This window comes from Bos indicus x Bos taurus, chromosome 12 (assembly GCF_003369695.1).
Source record: "Bos indicus x Bos taurus breed Angus x Brahman F1 hybrid chromosome 12, Bos_hybrid_MaternalHap_v2.0, whole genome shotgun sequence".
Taxonomy (NCBI): Eukaryota; Metazoa; Chordata; class Mammalia; order Artiodactyla; family Bovidae; genus Bos; species Bos indicus x Bos taurus.
The window spans coordinates 11,472,678-11,489,971 of NC_040087.1; the positions used below are offsets into that span (position 1 = coordinate 11,472,678).

Genomic DNA, 17,294 nt, shown 5'->3' on the forward strand with positions numbered 1-17,294 from the left:
CTGTCCATCACCATCTCCCGGAGTCCACCCAAACCCATGTCCATGGAGTCGGTGATACCATCATTATCTTAGTTTTTTAAAATTGAATATGTTGTGACCACATCATCTTATTGATCATCTCAAAAAAGAAAAAAGTGGAACGGTAACAAAACATTTTTACAATGAAAGAAATGGAGGTATGAAACGCTTCTTTATGAGGGGTGATGTCAGTAAGACCGGGGGAGTAAGGACTTCGGAAAACCCTCTACTCCGTAGAAGCAATGAGAACGCTGGCAAAAACGGTCAGAATCAACTTTTCAAAACTGGAAATGAACCAAAGACTAAAAAGCATTTGGGAGCATTTACTTAAGAAGAATGGCTGGGATTTAGTAAGAGCAGTGAGCCTTGTGGTGTTTTCACTTCTGTCAGAACTAGTGAACAGGCTCAGGAAGGTTGCCATACAAAAGATCAATATACAAGACTCAATCGTGGGCTTCCCTGGGGGCTCAGCGGTGAGGAATCCGCCTGCTAATGCAGGAGACACGGGTTCAACCCCTGATCAGGGAATATCCCACATGCTGTGGAGCAACTAAACCTGTGAGCCGAGACTACTGAAGGTCGAATGCCCTGAGGCCGTGCTCCACAAGAGAAGCCACTGCAGTGAGAAGCCTGCTCACTGCAACTAGAGAAAAGCCTCACAGCAATGGAGACTCAGCACAGCCAAAAATAAATTAACAAATTAATCAAAAACCCCTCAGGTGTATTTCTGTACATGAGCAATGAATAATCTGAAAATAAAAAACTAAGAAAGTATTTTCACATACAATAGCATCAAACAGAATAAAATACTTAGAAATAAAAAAAGAATTACAAGTCTTATACACTGAGGACTACAAAGCCTTGCCAAAAGAAATGAAGTCGTCAAAAGATAGAAACACATCTTCTGTTCATGAAGACTTAACCTTGTTCAATGGTGGGACTCCTCAAAGTGACCTACAGATTTAATGCAATCCCTACTAAAATCCCAGAATTTTTTTTTTTCCTCTAGAAATGACAACAAACTGATCATAACATTCAAGTGGAGATGTAAGGGACCTGCTGCTGCTGCTGCTAAGTCGCTTCAGTCGTGTCGGACTCTGTGCGACCCCATAGATGGCAGCCCAGCAAGGCTCCTCCGTCCCTGGGATTCTCCAGGCAAGAACACTGGAGTGGGTTGCCATTTCCTTCTCCAATGCATGCACGCATGTTAAGTCGCTTTAGTCATGTCTGACTGTGCGACCTCATGGACAGCAACCCACCAGGCTCCTCTGTCCACGGAATTCTCTAGGCAAGAATACTGGAGTGGGTTGCCATTTCCTTCTCCGTAAGGGACCTAGAACAGCAAAAATTTTCTAAAAGAGGACAAAGTTGGAGCTCTCATATTTTTCATTTTCAAAAATTACTACAAAGCTATAGTAATTAAAACCAGTAACATAAGGATAATCAGATAGATAATTGGAATAGAACTGATGGTCTGGGAATAAAATCACATTTTCATGGACAATTAATTTTTGACTAAGATTCCAGGCAATTCAATTGAGAAAGAATTCTCTTCAACAAGCAGTTCTGGGAAAACTGAATATCCACATGTAAAGTGTGAAGTTGTATGCCCACCTCACACCATACACAAAATTTAACTCAAAATGGATCAAAGATCTAAGTGTAAGAGCTAAAACTATAAAACTCTTAGAAGACAACATAAGCACAAATCTTCATAAACTTGGTTAAGCAGTTGTTTCTCAGATATGACATCCAAAGCTCAAGTAACCAAAGAAAAAAATAGATAAATCAGACTTCAAGATTTAAAAATAGAGAATTTCATGGTTGGCCAGTGATTAAGACTCTGGGTTCCCAATGCAGGGGACATGGGTTTGATCCCCACTTGGTGAGCTTTCACAAGCCACATGGTATGGCTAAAAAAAATTTTTTTAACTTTTTTGCTTCAAAGGGCACTATCAAGAAAGTGCAGACAACTCAGAGAATGAAGGAAATGATTGCAAATCATAATATTTCTGGTATTAGTCCAATATCCAGAATATTTAAAGAATTCTTACAACTCAACAACAAAAAGTCAGTTAAACAATGGGAAACAGATTTGAACAGATATTTCTCCCAAGAAGATATGCAAATGCCAATAAGCACGTGGAAAAGTCCTCTATATCGTTTGTCACTGTGCCTGTGTACTCAGTCCCGTCTGACTCCTTGGGAGCCCATGGACGAGTGACCTGCCAGGATCCCATGGACTAGTGACTCACCAGGATCCTCTGTCCATGGGAATTTGCAGGCAAGAATACTGGAGCAGGTTGCCATTTCCTTCTCCAAGGGATTTTCCTAAGCTAGGATCAAACCTGAGTCTCCTGTGTCTCTCCCATTGGCAGGCAGATTCTTTACCACTGAGCCGCCTGGGAAGTCACTGGGAAAATGCAAGTCAAAACCGCAGTGAGATACCACTTCACATCCTCTAGGATGGCTATAGTCAAGAGACAGAAAATAGCAAGTGTTGGAAGGGGTGTGGAGAAACTGGAGCCCTCATCTTGCTGGTGAGAATGTAAAATGGTAGGTACAGCTGCTTTGGAAAACAGTTGGACAGTTTCTCAAAAGTAAAAACATAGAGTTACAATATGACCTAGCAATTTCACTCTTAGTTACGTATCTCAGAGAACTCAAAACATATGTCCACACAAAAGCTTGTACAAGAATGTTCACAGCAGTATTATTCATACTGGCCCCCAATGGAACAGTCCAAATGTCCATCAACTGGTGAATGGATAGACAAAATGTTTGTATAATTGAATATCATTTGGGCGTAAAAAGGAGTAGTGATCTATGACACGACATGCATGAATCTTAAAAACACTGGGGTAAGTGAAAGAAACGAAAAAAGGCACCATATCGTTTGAAAGCATGTGTAAGAAATGTCCAGAATAGGAGACTCTGTTGAGAAAGAAAGTATAGATTAGTGATGCCAGGGATGAGGGGGAGGGACAATGGGGAATGATTACTAAGTATGGGATTTTCTTTTGGGATGATGAGAATATTCTTGAATTAGTTAGTGATGATGTTTGCCCTATTGTCTGAATATACTCCAAACCACAGAACTGCTTTAAAAGGTTGAATTTTATGGTATGTGAATTTTACCTGAATAGGAATATATTTTAAAAACTTCCCTGGGACAGAAAACTAGGCTTCCCAAGAGGCACTAGCAGTAAAAAAATTCGCCTGCGGATGCAGGAGACAGGAGAGAAACAGGTTCAATCCCTGGGTTGGGAAGATCTCCTGGAGGAGGAAATGCCACCCCACTCCTATATTCTTTCCTGGAAAATCCTATGGACAGAGGATCCTGGCAGGCTACAGTCCACGGGGTTGCAAAGAGTCAGACATGACCGAGCACAGCACACGGGACAGAAAACTAGTTAGTATAGGAGATGCGATTTCATGAGCTTAAGGACTTTTTTTTTTTTTGCCAAGACATCTGTACCTTGCTAAGCAGCATGTGGTCCCTTGGAAATTCCTCAGGTGCCCAAAGAATTAGTCTCTGTGGTTCTCACCGTGTCTTCTGGGCACAGCGGCCTGAATGTCTGCTTGTCACCAGGGTCTGACCTGGACCCAAGGGCATCCTTGCCCTTCCCACTAGTAAGATTTGGTTTTAGGGTCAAGCTTTGGTATCTGATTTGCTCTTCTCCTGGGATAAAATCCTTTCCAGAAGGTCCCTCATCTCTCCCGTAAGCGGGTTGCAAGTCGGTCTAGGCTGCCACATTTACCAGATGTGACAGAATTCCTGCTTAGGCTGAAGCTGAATCTCTACCTCGGCCACACTGTTATTACTGCGGGTACTAATATGACCCCTGGAAATCTCCTTTCCCTGAGATATTTTAAATAGGGTAGACTTTTCCTGCTTCAACCCATCCACCCCTCACTGCCCACTGAGTTACCCTATTGATGCATTCATTCATCCATCCCACTGACTAATCCATGCTGTGCCAGGCTCTTTGCAGAAGCACGATTTTGTGTGGGTTTGGGAACATGGACCAGACTGATGTTTTTCTAAGCCTTCTAGAGACTGATGAATCTAGAGGTCTTACTGGATTATGCGTAGGGCTGAGATGTTTGGCAGCCACGATAAGCAGCCAGGAGTCCCAGACAGCTTCACAATGACCAGGTCCGTTCCTATCCTCCCTGAGAATTTCTTTCTTTTTTGTTGAAAACGAGCAAGCCATTTTCAACAAAAAGACTTGCAAATGGCAGTGCTCCTCCCTGAGGGCTCCTCGTGCATGGCACAGACCTTTCATCACCAGCCTAACTTGTAATCTTGGGTAGAAGAAGTTTCTCAACTCATTTTCAAGGAGGAATAAACACGCAAAGCAAAACAGAACGGCCACATGAAGTCCCTCCAAGTAAGGAGCTGTGTTCTGTTGAGCTGTCACAGCTCTGGGCCCCTGGCTGGCCTGGGCCACCCCCGGCTTTGCCCATCACCCCCTCCCCCCCGGCCAGTGGGGGCTGGAGCTAGCCCAGAAGGCTACCCTGGAGGCTCCAAGGAGAACGCTGCTTCTCAGGGCCGGACAGAGGAGCCACGCAGAGAGCCACCTCTGGTGCCCCTGGGACCACGCTCACCCCCAGCCCTCCCGACTACCCGGCCTGGAGGGCCAGCCCACGTTCCGCACCCCCGGACCCCCGTGCCCCGCACCCCACTGCTCTTCAAGTTTCCTGACTGCTTTTTTGGGGGCCAGACTGAAGGCGACGGAGACGGGACTCCTGTTCTTACCCACGGCAGGGAAGGCAGACGCGGGGACAGTGGTGACACGGCCTGCTCAGCCCCTGAGACTGCGGTCACCGTGATCTCTGTGCCTGCCGTGTGCACCTCCCCCTCCTTCAGTCTGCAGGCTGGCTTTTCTTTTCTCTTTTAGAGTAGCCAGGCTGTCTTTGCTTCTTTTTTATTAAAAACTTTTCCAAAACTTGAATGATTCTTTGCATCCTATAGTGCTTTACGCTCTTCAAAAGTTTCACAGGCATGATGATGTCATACAATCTGTAATAACCCTTTCTCCCCCTCGCCTGGCCCCTGTGTTGCCTCGCCCACCTTCCCTAGCCCCACTAGCTTGTTTTCTATGAGTCTGCTTCGTTTTTGTTTTATTCACTAGTTTGCTGTATTAAAATAAAAAAATTTTTTTTTGGAGTATCGTTGATTCATGATGCTGTGTTGTACTTTTTAGATTCCTGGTTGCCTTCGCTTTTGATGTGCAATGGTAATAAGAATAGTAGCTCTCTCATGAAATTGTGAGCATTTAGTAAGTTTATGCAAAGTGCTTAGGAAGTGCCTGGCCCTTGGGAAGATTAAGTTGTTCAGTTAAGTCGTGTTCAACTCTGAGACCCTATGGACTGCAGCACATCAGGCTTCCCTGTCCTTCAGCATCTGGAGTTTGCTCAAACTTGTGTCCATTGAGTTGGTGATACCATCTAACCATTTTATCCTCTGTAACCCCTTCTTCCTCCTGTCCTCAATGTTTCCCAGCATCAAGGTCTTTTCCAATGAGTTGGCTCTTCGAGTCAGGTGTCCAAAGTATTGGAGCTTCAGCTTCAGCATCAGTCCTGCCAGTGAATATTCAGGACTGATTTCCTTTAGGATGGACTGGGTGTGATCTCTTTGCTGTCCAAGGGACTCTCAAGAGTCTTCTCCAGCATCACAGTTTGAAAGTATCACTTCTTTGGTGCTCAGCCTTCTTTACGGTGATCCGGCTCTCACATCCGTACATGACTACTGGAAAAACCATAGTTTTGACCATAGCTTTGACCATACAGACCTTTGTCAGCAAAGCAATGTCTCTGCTTTTTAATATGCTGTCTAGGTTTGTCATAGCTTTTCTTCCAAGGAGCGAGTATCTTTTAATTTCATGGCTGCAGGCACCGTCACGATGTATTTTAGATAAGAGTCGGCTATAATTATTTTGTTTAATAATAATTTTTATTATTTACTCAGTATATTCCAGAACATGGCAGTCTGGAATAAGCCTTCTAAGACTCCTCAGTCACCCCAAAAGGGAGTGACTAAGGGGACCAGTTCCTTCGAGGGACATCTGCACACCTGGCTGAGTCGGGGCTTCTCCCCTGGGTTTGAGGAAGGGGCACAGGTCAGGAAGACATCCCAGACAGACTTTATTACCTTCTTTATTTATTTATTTCAGTCTTTATTTTAAAAACAGTTCTGGTGCTAACAGCCCCCAAAGGGGAGCCTGTGGCTGCCGTGCGAACTACTGGGAAGCCCTACTGAGAAAGGCCGGCTAGCCGCCCCTCAGTCAGAGGCAAGACAAAACTCTGACCAGGAGACGCAGCAGGACTGCAGCCGCTTCTGCGAGTAGGACAGACAGCACGGGCTCTGGGCCGTCCTGGAGGCACGTGGGGTCCCGAGGCTGAGTGGCTGCCCATCGTCTGCTCTGCCCTCTGCCCCTGCCCCCAGCTGCTCCGCCTGCCATTTTCCTTTATTTTGTCCCCACTTCATTCCTCCTGAGGGACAGTCTGCACCTGTTCTGAGGTGTTTGGCTAAGCCTAAGGACATGGAACAACAGACTGGTTCCAAATAGGAAAAGGAGTACATCAAGGCTGTATATTGTCACCCTGCTTATTTAACTTCTATGCAGAGTACATCATGAGAAACGCTGGGCTGGAGGAAGCACAAGCTGGAATCAAGATTGTCGGGAGAAATATCAATAACCTCAGATATGCAGATGACACCACCCTTATGGCAGAAAGTGAAGAGGAACTAAAAAGCCTCTTGATGAAAGTGAAAGAGGAGAGTGAAAAAGTTGGCTTAAAGCTCAACATTCAGAAAACGAAGATCATGGCATCTGGTCCCATCACTTCATGGGAAATAGATGGGGAAACAGTGGAAACAGTGTCAGACTTTGTTTTTGGGCTCCAAGATCACTGCAGATGGTGACTGCAGCCATGAAATTAAAAGATGCTTACTCCTTGGAAGGAAAGTTATGACCAACCTAGATAGCATATTGAAAAGCAGAGACATTACTTTGCCAACAAAGGTCTGTCTAGTCAAGGCTATGGTTTTTCCTGTGGTCATGTACGGATGTGAGAGTTGGACTGGGAAGAAAGCTGAGCACCGAAGAATTGATGCTTTTGAACTGTGGTGTTAGAGAAGACTCCTGAGAGTCCCTTGGACTGCAAGGAGATCCAACCAGTCCATTTTAAAGGAGATTAGCCCTGGGTGTTCTTTGGAAGGAATGATGCTAAAGCTGAGACTCCAGTTCTTTGGCCACCTCATGCGAAGAGTTGACTCACTGGAAAAGACCCTGATGCTGGGAGGGATTAGGGGCAGGAGAAAAAGGGGATGACATAGGATGAGATGGCTGGATGGCATCACCGACTCGATGGGCGTGAGTTTGAGCAAACTCCGGGAGTTGGTGATGAACAGGGAGACCTGGTGTGCTGCAATTCATGGGGTCTCAAAGAGTCAGACATGACTGAGTGACTGAACTCAACTGAACTGACTCAGTCGGTAAAGAATCTAGGAGACCCAGGTTCGATCCCGGGTCAGGAAAGATCCCCTGGAGGAGGAAATGGCAACCCACTCCAATATTCTTGCCTGGAGAATCCCATGGACAGAGGAGCCTGCAGCCAGGGAGTCGGGGGGTGGGGGGGGGGGGAGACAGGGCTCAGGGCGCTATAGTCCACAGGGTCGCAGAGTTGGACGTGACTTAGCAACTAAACCACCACCAAGGATGTCCTGGTCCCCAAACGAAATTGGTCAAAGAGACCCTGACCTTCCAAGGGGCCACATCAGTCTCTGGGACTAACACCAAACGTCGGTCGAGCTGGACTCACTTTCTGTTTATGATGTGCTTTCATGACTTCCATCTTCACATGAACCCTGAGATATGGAATTATTACCCTCATCTCAGAGGGGAGAAAAGGGATGCTCAGGGAGACCAGGAAAGTTGCCTAAAGTCACAGAGCTGACAGGAGCAGGTCTAGAAATCCACTGTGGTCCCACGGACACTGAGTGCGCACCACACAGAGCAGAGTGTGGGTTTCTTGGGTGCTGTTCGTGGCTGGGGACGGCTTTGACTATGGAAAACAGGGTGCATGTTCTCATCACAAACATCAGCCTCCCCCTGCCTTTTGTGCTTGTCTGTGGGCTCGTTTGACTCACAGTCTTTCAGGGTACCAGCCACGAGATCTCTTCACGGGATACCTGGGTGGGGCAGGCTGATTTGGTGGTGTCCAAAGGAGAACATCATGGGGAGGAGCTGAAGTGGTTTTAAGAGAGACATTGATGTCTTGGTCTTTATTTATAAGCCCTGGGGGACAGCAGTGATGAAGGGGAGGGAGGTCACTGGCAGAGCGAGGATCAGGAAATGCGTAACTGATTTTCCTTATACATGTATGTGGTGATGGATGTCAACTAGACATTATGGTGATCATTTTGCAATAATACATATATTGAATCATTATGTTGTGCACATGAAAATAATATAATGATATATGTCAATTACATGTAAAAAAAACAAAACAGAACAAAACCTTGATTGTCCTTAGAAGAGTAAAAAGCTGTTTTTAAGAGGCCACTTTCATTTTTCAGAGGCACTTGCTTTTTATAGTACTGAGACAATATTAAGGGCTTTTAGAAACTTACATAACAACTTCTTTCTAAAGACTGAACTATAGATACTTTAGAGAACATCCCAGTAGAAGCATGCTCAGTACTCTCATTGCACAGGAGGAATGTTCTGAGTTGAAGAGTCTCACTCTGATCTTATTTCGGGCCTCAGCAGGATGGAACTCGAGAAGTCCACAGGTCTTTGCACTCGGACTTCCTCCTGGCTTGCTGGGCTGCCCACATGGACCCAGACCAGCTCTGCCTCTGCTGGGAGGGAAGTGGCTTCCAGCAGATCCTGCGGCCTCTCAGGGGTGGGTGTAAGTTCTCTTTTGAAAGTCCCCCAGCCCAGGGGGGTTAGTGGTAAAGGACCCGCCTGCCAATGCAGGAGACATAAGGGACTCAGGTTCTATCCTTGGGTCAGGAAGGTCCCCTGGACAAGGAAATGGCAACCCATTCCAGTATTCTTGCCTGGAGAATCCCATGGACAGAAGAGCCTGGTGGGTACAGTCCACTGGGCCACAGAGTCGGACAGGACTGAAGCAACTTAGCATGCACGCACACACAGCCCAGGGTGAGAGTTCTTCTCTTGGTAAACGGAACAGGGCGTAAAAAGAATCCTATTTGTTCACTTCACCAGAGACATGGTTCAGGGACTGTGGAGTAGGTAGGTTTCCTACTACCCAGGTGAAAGGCCTTGCCTTTGGGTGGAAGACCCTTGACCAGGGCTAGAGAATCCCCGCCTGATCATGTCTGCAGCACCTGCTTCTGTTGAAACCCGGATGTCAGAAAGGCAGTGTTCCCTTAAGACAGGCGAAATACAGGTGGAAAGCTGATGTCTCTACAAAAGCAAGATGCAAGAGAACCAAATCACCACCCACACACATGGTGGAAGCATTCAATGGGCAGCAGAAGACCAAATACATACCCTCTCATGTGGCCACATCTTGTGCCCTCATGGGGTGCCCCGTCTCTGCTTGGGTGATGCTCCACGTGGCGAGCGTTCCCCATCCCCTTCTTTGCCTCCCTCCCCCACAATCCTGTCTGAGGACCTTCATCTCTGCCTGTGAGTGAGGGAGTCAAGCCAAGATGAGCGTGATGGACGGCCTCCCAGGGCTATTTGTATTTAAAAAGAGGAGCCCTTCTTGCTGAGAAACCCCTCTCTAAAGACAGACTTCAGACATGAGGGGGCAAGAAGCCAGGCCAGCTGTGCGGAGCTGCACTCCTGCCAAGTGACTGAATGTCTGCTTTCAAGCGGGCCTGTGGAGCTGCGCGTCCCCCACCTCTGCAGAGAGCGCGCTCCTCTCCTCCAGTCTGCAGGAAAGGTCAGAGCGAAAGAGAGACGCCTCAGTTCAGGCGCCACACATTTTTGTACTCCAGCCCGCCATGTATGGACATGCATGTTCTATCCGCCTGGAAAAGAGTTGTTCAGAAGCATCTGGGCCCCAAAGGACGCTTTTCAGATAATAGACGTGTCTTTGTTCACTGTGAAACAAACAGCTCTATTTCCTGGTCTGTGTGTCTATAACTAAGCCTTAGGCCTTCCTGGGTACCCCGTCAACCATCCTTTATGTTGTATGTGCGTGCCACCTGGAGTCTGGGCATCCTGGCCTGGGGCAGAGACCCTGGGATGCCTCAGCAGCTCTGGGGTCTATGGGAACCCGCCATCCCAGGAGGCCAAGCCAACGCTGGTCAACAGGCCACTTCCTCCAGTGTGGACACTTGCTGGGTTGGCCAAAAAGTTCATTCGAAAAACCTAAACTTTTTGGCCAACCCAATATTTCCACTGGTCCATGAATGCTCCTTTCGAGGCCAGCGTTTCAGGGCTGAATCTCACACGGGCCAGAAAATCCTTTGTGAAAGGAAACAGACCACCTAGCTTTGTCGACACTCACTCTATTCCTAGAGTCCGATGATGGATGACTTCTAAGTGATGAGTTCCGAAATGAAGACATGATCAGTCTCACTGAATTAGCATCAGCATTTTATTCTTATAAATACGGTGCATTTGCAAATCGAACTCTAACGTCTTGAGTAAGGACACTTATTTTTCTTCCAGTTTCAATGAATGAGGCTTCAAGTGTGGCATCACGAGACCAATTACACAAAGGACTCTTGACAGGCTCATTACTTTCTCACCACATTCCAGCAGGCATGACAGACACACTAGCTTTGGGATGCTCAGACTGACAATTTCCTCCCATTTCCAGGTCAGGCTCCAGTTACTGTTACGAATGCCTCAGAGCTGCATGTAATTTCAATAAATCTTTATATTCTGGAAGTCCTCTGGGGTCAAATCTACTGTCTTGGGAGTCAGAGTCTGTTGACAAACACTGTGATTGTTCCTACAGGGAGAAGAGCTGACGGCTCCAAAGCCCTTTTGCTGAAGCCCGTGAGAAGAGGGAAGGGTCAGGGTGTCTTTGGTGCCTGTTGGGGGCCAGGGGGTGGGGGTATGGGGGGTCACCCACGCATGACAGGTCCGCTGAGGAGATTTCTTACTGCAGAACATGACATTCTAGCCACCCTCTGGACCCAAACCACCTTAAAAGAGTGTTATACTTGGTTCTGAGTGGTCAAATACCCCAAGTGCCACTCAATTTTAAAATTACGTAACCCTGGCATTCCAAAGCCCACAGGCATGGCTTGCCAGAAGAGATGAGGTCTCTGTTTAAAGGTGAAAGCCCCAGACAGGGCTTAGTCTCAAAAAAAAAAAAAAAAAAAAACCCAACAAACAAACTGTCAAATTGCTCTCATCTTGAGAGTCTACTTGGCAAGCATTTTTTTCTCCTCTGGAGGAGGTTTTTGTTTACAGGATTTAACAATTGAAGAAAAAAAAACCCCCACACACAATTGTGCATTGTTCGCTGCGGCACAAAGGTCGGCTCTCAGCACACAGTGGGTTTCCAATTCCTGATCCTTTTTGATCCCATTGTGTAGATCAGCAGATACAGAATTTTATTTTATGGCTGCAAAATGAAAAGCAAGAGACAATGGGCAGAAATCTTGTGAATCATGATCCTACAGAACTATCTGCCCAGGTGCTGGGCAGAAAAGTCCCTCTTGTCCAATTCTAACGGTGTTTACGTAACTTTTAGAATGCATATTCACTCAGTAACACATTTTTTTTAGGGTGATTGATATAGATGCCCAAATCCTCTGTCTCATAGGGGCTAAAATATGTGTGGGGCTGAGACAATGAGGATGCTGGGAAATGAGGAGGCTCTTGTAGGACGTAGGGGACAAAGTCAATTCACTGTAGGAGATAAAGGAGCATGAGACTGCAGTGCTGCAGATCACTTTGTCCAACCCTTTTTATTCAGAGATGAAGCAACTGAGGCCCACAAGCAACTAGCCCCAGACTGCACAGGCACTGATACTAATAGTTCATGGCCGAACAAAGACTGCACAGGCACTGATACTAATAGTTCATGGCCGAACAGCATCGACAGCTTCCTTCTTACCAGTCTACCCTGTTTGGAAATCCTCCCACTAGAGACCAGGGGGATTATTTTCCATTACTTACAATACTTCTGCCACAGCATATCTTAGAAAAAAACATAAAGGAGAGGCAACAGGTAAGAACTTTACAATATAACCCTGACGAGAAATTGGTAGCGAATTCAACAATTCATTTAAGTATCTGAAAAAGCTATATGTTATTGGTTGGAATACTTCTTTAAAAAGGGACGTTTTTTCCTTACTAAGGTGAAATCATGTGCAATTTATTCAATACAAGTGGCCATGTGGCTGCTCCTGAGATGCAACTCCAGGAAAAAAAAAATTTATCTAGGCACAGGAGGTGTCAGCTTAGACTTGTCATCTCTCTCATAATGGTGATGGTTGGAAACAAACAGAAATGCAACAAATAATGCTTCTTGGTCCCCCCAAATCTCTTTGCTCTGCTCCCTGAGGAATTTCACTCTGGCCGATCTGACAGGAACAGGAAGAAGCCAGGTGGAGCGGGGGTTTGGAGCCCCCAGAGATGCATTTCAGGAACACTGACCACGCGGTCCAGGGAACACCACTCCTCAGGGGCTTTCAAAGCCCCAGAGTTTGTTTAGAGAAAACCCTGCCGGCATGGATGGATTTCTCCTCCTGACAGTTTGCAGGAGAGAGTGTAAACAATTAAATGATTCATTCCAAACATGTGCTAGACGCAGGGACCCTTGCTCAGACCCTTTTGCTGCGGGTGTGCTTGAGCCGCACATGCGTGATGAGGTCCTCTTGCGGGCGCTCACAAAGGACCCTGGGGGCGGGGTGGGGAGACACATCCTTCACCCTGAGACTCACGGCTTTCATTCCTCCTGGCTGGTCAGGATCACAATGGACCTTCTCAGCGTTATGTGGGCTCCCTGAGGACTGGGTTAGCCGCCTTTCAGTGGAACAAACCCCCCTACCCCCCCACACCGAGGCGCACAATGCGGTTATTATAACGCCCTGGCCCTAAGAAGGGCCTGGGAACAGCTTGGAGTGGCCTATAATTAAGTTCACTTAATAATAAAGACACAACTTCTTAGGTATTTATTGCAAGAAGCGAAAAGCAGCCTGTCATCTTCTCACTCTCTACTCCCCTCCCCCACCCTCTGTCCCTTTTACAAATCAGGAAAGCCAGGGAGTTATACATTTTTTTAAAAATAACTTTTGCAAAGGCTGTCTGGCCAGTGGGGAAAGGGAAATTAAATTACTTGAGAACATTCTTTCCATGTTTAAAAAAAAAAAAAAGGCTTCTGCTTATTCAGGTAGTTAACTCATGGGGAGGATTGTTAAAAGGCTGTTCCATCAACCACTCTTGGGTTCAACTTCCAAAGGCTTTCAGGGGCTGTGACCCTCCAGCAAAGGGGCATCCCTAGGGATGAAGCTGCCATTTGGAAGGGCACTTCCTCAAGCCGCCGCTGTGCCCAGGAAGGATCCATGGGGAGTGTCCCTCCAGCAGGGCCCCATGTCCTTGGTCCCCACCCCTCCTCCAAGCACTCAATTGTGCAGCTAGTTTCCAAGTAGTGGGGAGAGGAGAGAGCGCCAGGAAATGTGGTCAGTTTGCAAGAATAAAGCATGAGAGGGGGCAGTCCAGGGTCACAGCTCTGCCCCTGTCTGGCTGAGTGTACCTGTTTTCTTGAATTTCCCTAAGGCTCAGTGTCCTTTGTAAAATGAGGATGTTAGTAGTACAAGTGTTAGTGGCTCAGTCGTATCCGACTCTTTGTGACACTATGAACTGTAGCCCGCCAGGCTCCTCTGTCTGTGGAATTCTCCAGGCAAGAATACTGGGGTGGGTATCCATTCCCTTCTCGAGGGGATCTTTCTGACTCCAGGATCGAACCCGAGTCTCCTGCATTGCAGGCAGATTCTTTACTGTCTCAGCCACAGGTACAATGAGTAATGAATAGTCTTAAGTTCTCTGAGCCTCACTTCTTTTATCTGTAAAATGAGGTTAAAAAGTAACCTATTTTACATGCATTGTTGGGATAACTGAAAGGAGTAATGTATGAAATCGCTTAGCATACGTGGTACATAGTGATCAGTAAATGCTAGCTGCCATTCTTATTATTATCGTTATTCCTGTTATTAATGCAACTGTATTTTGAAAGATACTTATTGGATTGAAATCGTTTGCATCATTGGATGAGTCAATACACACAGCAGGCGTCTGTCTCGAGAAACAAGACAAGCCATGCAAACTGGCTGGGCAGTACCGCATGGGAATAGCTGCTGATTGCTGTTATTTCTTTGGTAGGGAGATGGGGTGGTGAAACACATGAGGGTCATCATTTCTTTGCTGTAATTAATTAAATGAAATGAACTGTACAGTTCCCACCATGTAGGGGTGAATAAGATAACATTAATAAGAAGACTAGTCTTTTCAGCTGGTCATAAGAAAGCACACGCATATTGGCGCTCCCAGCATTTTGGACTTTGCCATCAGTGATGAAGAGAAACTTTCATTACATGGTTGAAAAGAGGCTGACTTCTGCTGGAACATTTGATAAAAAAAAACAAACAAACACTGGACATCGAGCCTATTGATAAGTAAAGGTCAGCCCAAGAGAGGGTGGGAATGAGGTACATTTTGGGGAAATAGAAAAGAATGAGGCTTATAAAAAGAAACAAATTTGAGTCAGTTGAGCTGAGATGGATGGACCTGTTACACAGGGTGAAGTAAATCAGAAAGAGAAAAACAAATACCACGTATTAACACATATATATGGAATCTAGAAAAACAGTACCGATGAACCGATTCACAGGGCAGGAATAGAGAACACACGCATGGACAGTGGGGAGAGGGTGGGGCGGGCTGAGAGAGAAGCATTGGCAGAAACACACTGCCATGGGCAGCTAGTGGGGTTCGGACGCATCACTGACCGACGGGCACGAGTCTGGGCAAGCTCCGCGAGACGGCGAAGGACACGGAAGCCCGGCGTGCTGGGACCACAGGGTCTCAAAGAGTCAGACGTGACCGAGTGAGTGAACAGCAAGTTGGAATGTGCTGTGTGACAGGGAGCCCGACCTGGAGCTCGGTGGTGGCCTAGAGGGGTGGGGTGGGGGTGGGGTGGGAGGGAGGCTCACGAAGGAGGGGATATATGATTCTTAATGCTCGTTCACACTGTTGTACGGCAGGAACCAACACAACATCGTAAAGCAATTATCCTCCAGTTAGAAATGAATTTTAAAAAAAGGAACGAGGCTGCTTTTTAAATAGCTAAAGAAATCTCCAGTTACCATTCAGCTCAAACATAGTGCCTTGTTTTCACTTTGTTTTATGTAAAAAAACAATAAGCATTTGGAGGTACTACATTTTGGACACCAAAATGGAGGACTGTGAAACTCTGAGAATCCCTGAAGGAGAAGAGACAGGAAACTCAAGGCAAGACATCCTTTATCCTCCCGATCCCAGCAGCATTTGCTCTTTATTCCTTAAAAAGCCTTTTAAAAGTCACATGGGAAAGGAAGCGCTCCAAGGATCTTTCGATTCCTTTGGTTTTGGCTAAGACAATGAAATTATTGAGAAAACCCAACCTTTTATAGAATACTGCTGTTGAAAGGACTTTTGAGTGGGTTGAATACTATCAAATCATTGTTTCTTGGGCAATACAGAGCGGAGGAAAAAAAATAAAAATAATTACTGAACAGGAGCGGATTCGGTGGGTTTGCATAGAGCTGCATTCCAGTGTCAGAATGTGGCATCAAAGGCTTGGTTTACCACGGTCACTTTTTTTTATCCTAAGTGACCAGGTGATGCATTAAGGCAACAGCAAGGTCCTCTTCATCCCTCAGGGTTTTGGAAACAGACCATGCTCCACCATTCTCAAACCACCTTCCTTTAACCCTGGCCTTTCACATAATGCAGGTCAACCCGCTTCCTCTAGTGATCACAGATCAGCGGTGCGCGGGCCTCACTCTGGCTGCTTCTCTGAATTCTGATTACTTAGCAAGTGCAGGAAGGCTCAGGAATGTCAGAATTACCCGGTCATTGCACGCAGACACTGGATAGACCTCTTCTTTTCTTCAGGATACTCTTTCTTTGTATCTTATTTCAAATCCCAGGGTCATCAGGGTGATAAGGGCACTTCTTAAACACTGGACAGCATGGTGGAGGTGAAAATCTGTTGTAAAATCTGAGGGATGTCCTTGGTGTCCATGGCAACAAAAGACCGGCCTGCTGGTAGAGTTCTCTGAAGCCTGTCAGGATGCATGGGGAAAGAAAATTACCATCGCAAACCAGGGTGCCCCCTTCACCTCCGGCCTCTGCAGACCTCAGCATCCGAATGGTTTCTTGGGAAGGGAACTTCTCACTTTTTAATATCTTGCCCCTGCTTGCAGTGGAACTGGCTGTTGCTAGGCAACAGAGAGCTACAGAGAGAGGCTTGCTGGAAGCACTGAACCGAAAGAAAGGTCTTTTCAGTGAGAAAATTGGGGAATTTGCAAGGAAAAAAATGCTCTCCCTTTTATGATGGTCGTTTCCTGGTATTTTATATTCCCTTGGCAGAACAGAGCCCTCAGGATCAATCTGGGACTAGCTCACCTAGATTCAGAGAACGTGTTGGCCTCACACTGTCCTACTAACTGCCTTCCTGCCTTAGAAAAACAGGCTTCAAGAAAAGCTGCCCAGCCAAACCTCAACTGGTTCTTTCTCTCTTCCTCTTGCGTTCTCTCTCTCCTCTCTCTCCCTTTCTCTTTTCTGCCCCACATCATACAATGTGAAACATAATCTGACTTACGCAATGCCTGCTTTGATGACACTGAGGTTATATGGGCTTATGTTAATTATTTTAAATGCCAAGTTATCATTCGGAACAAAGGGCCATTTTTGGAGGCAGTAAAAGTACAAGACACAGCTCTATCCCAAAGAACGCCTCCTTTCACTATGCCAGCAGAGTTTGGTTTTGGAATGACATTAATACAAGTCCACTCTCCTGTGCAGTATCATGCATTTGGCATGCCTGGTAGACCAGCTAATTCTACAATGTATCTCCTGCCAGTGGATGTTGGATCATTTCCCCAGGAAACCACAAGGGTATTATTGTGCTTTCTTAAGTGTTCAAACAGGATCTGTTCACTAGAAAGACAAAATAGCTATTTCAGCTCAAACAGTATTTGTTGAGCTTGCCGTCTGGATTCATCCTGGGCTGGGCCTGAAGACAGTCTAAGCGGAAAAGGCATGGTCTGCATTTGAGGACATGGA

The 17,294-nt window shown here is 46.3% G+C and overlaps 1 protein-coding gene across 2 annotated transcripts in view; it reads right to left on the reverse strand.

The window, feature by feature from the left end:
- Nucleotides 1-10,587: 10,587 nt before the first annotated feature.
- VWA8 (von Willebrand factor A domain containing 8) overlaps nt 10,588-17,294 on the reverse strand; it is a 401,096-nt gene continuing 394,389 nt past the window's right edge. Inside the window, exon 45 of one of the 2 annotated variants that reach the window (XM_027557142.1) lies at nt 10,588-11,586. In XM_027557142.1, the coding sequence (XP_027412943.1) occupies nt 11,559-11,586 (28 nt within the window). In that variant the 3' untranslated portion in view covers nt 10,588-11,558. Of the gene's footprint in view, nt 16,292-17,294 lie in introns of both variants that reach the window. The other variant, XM_027557141.1, reaches the window with a different exon arrangement.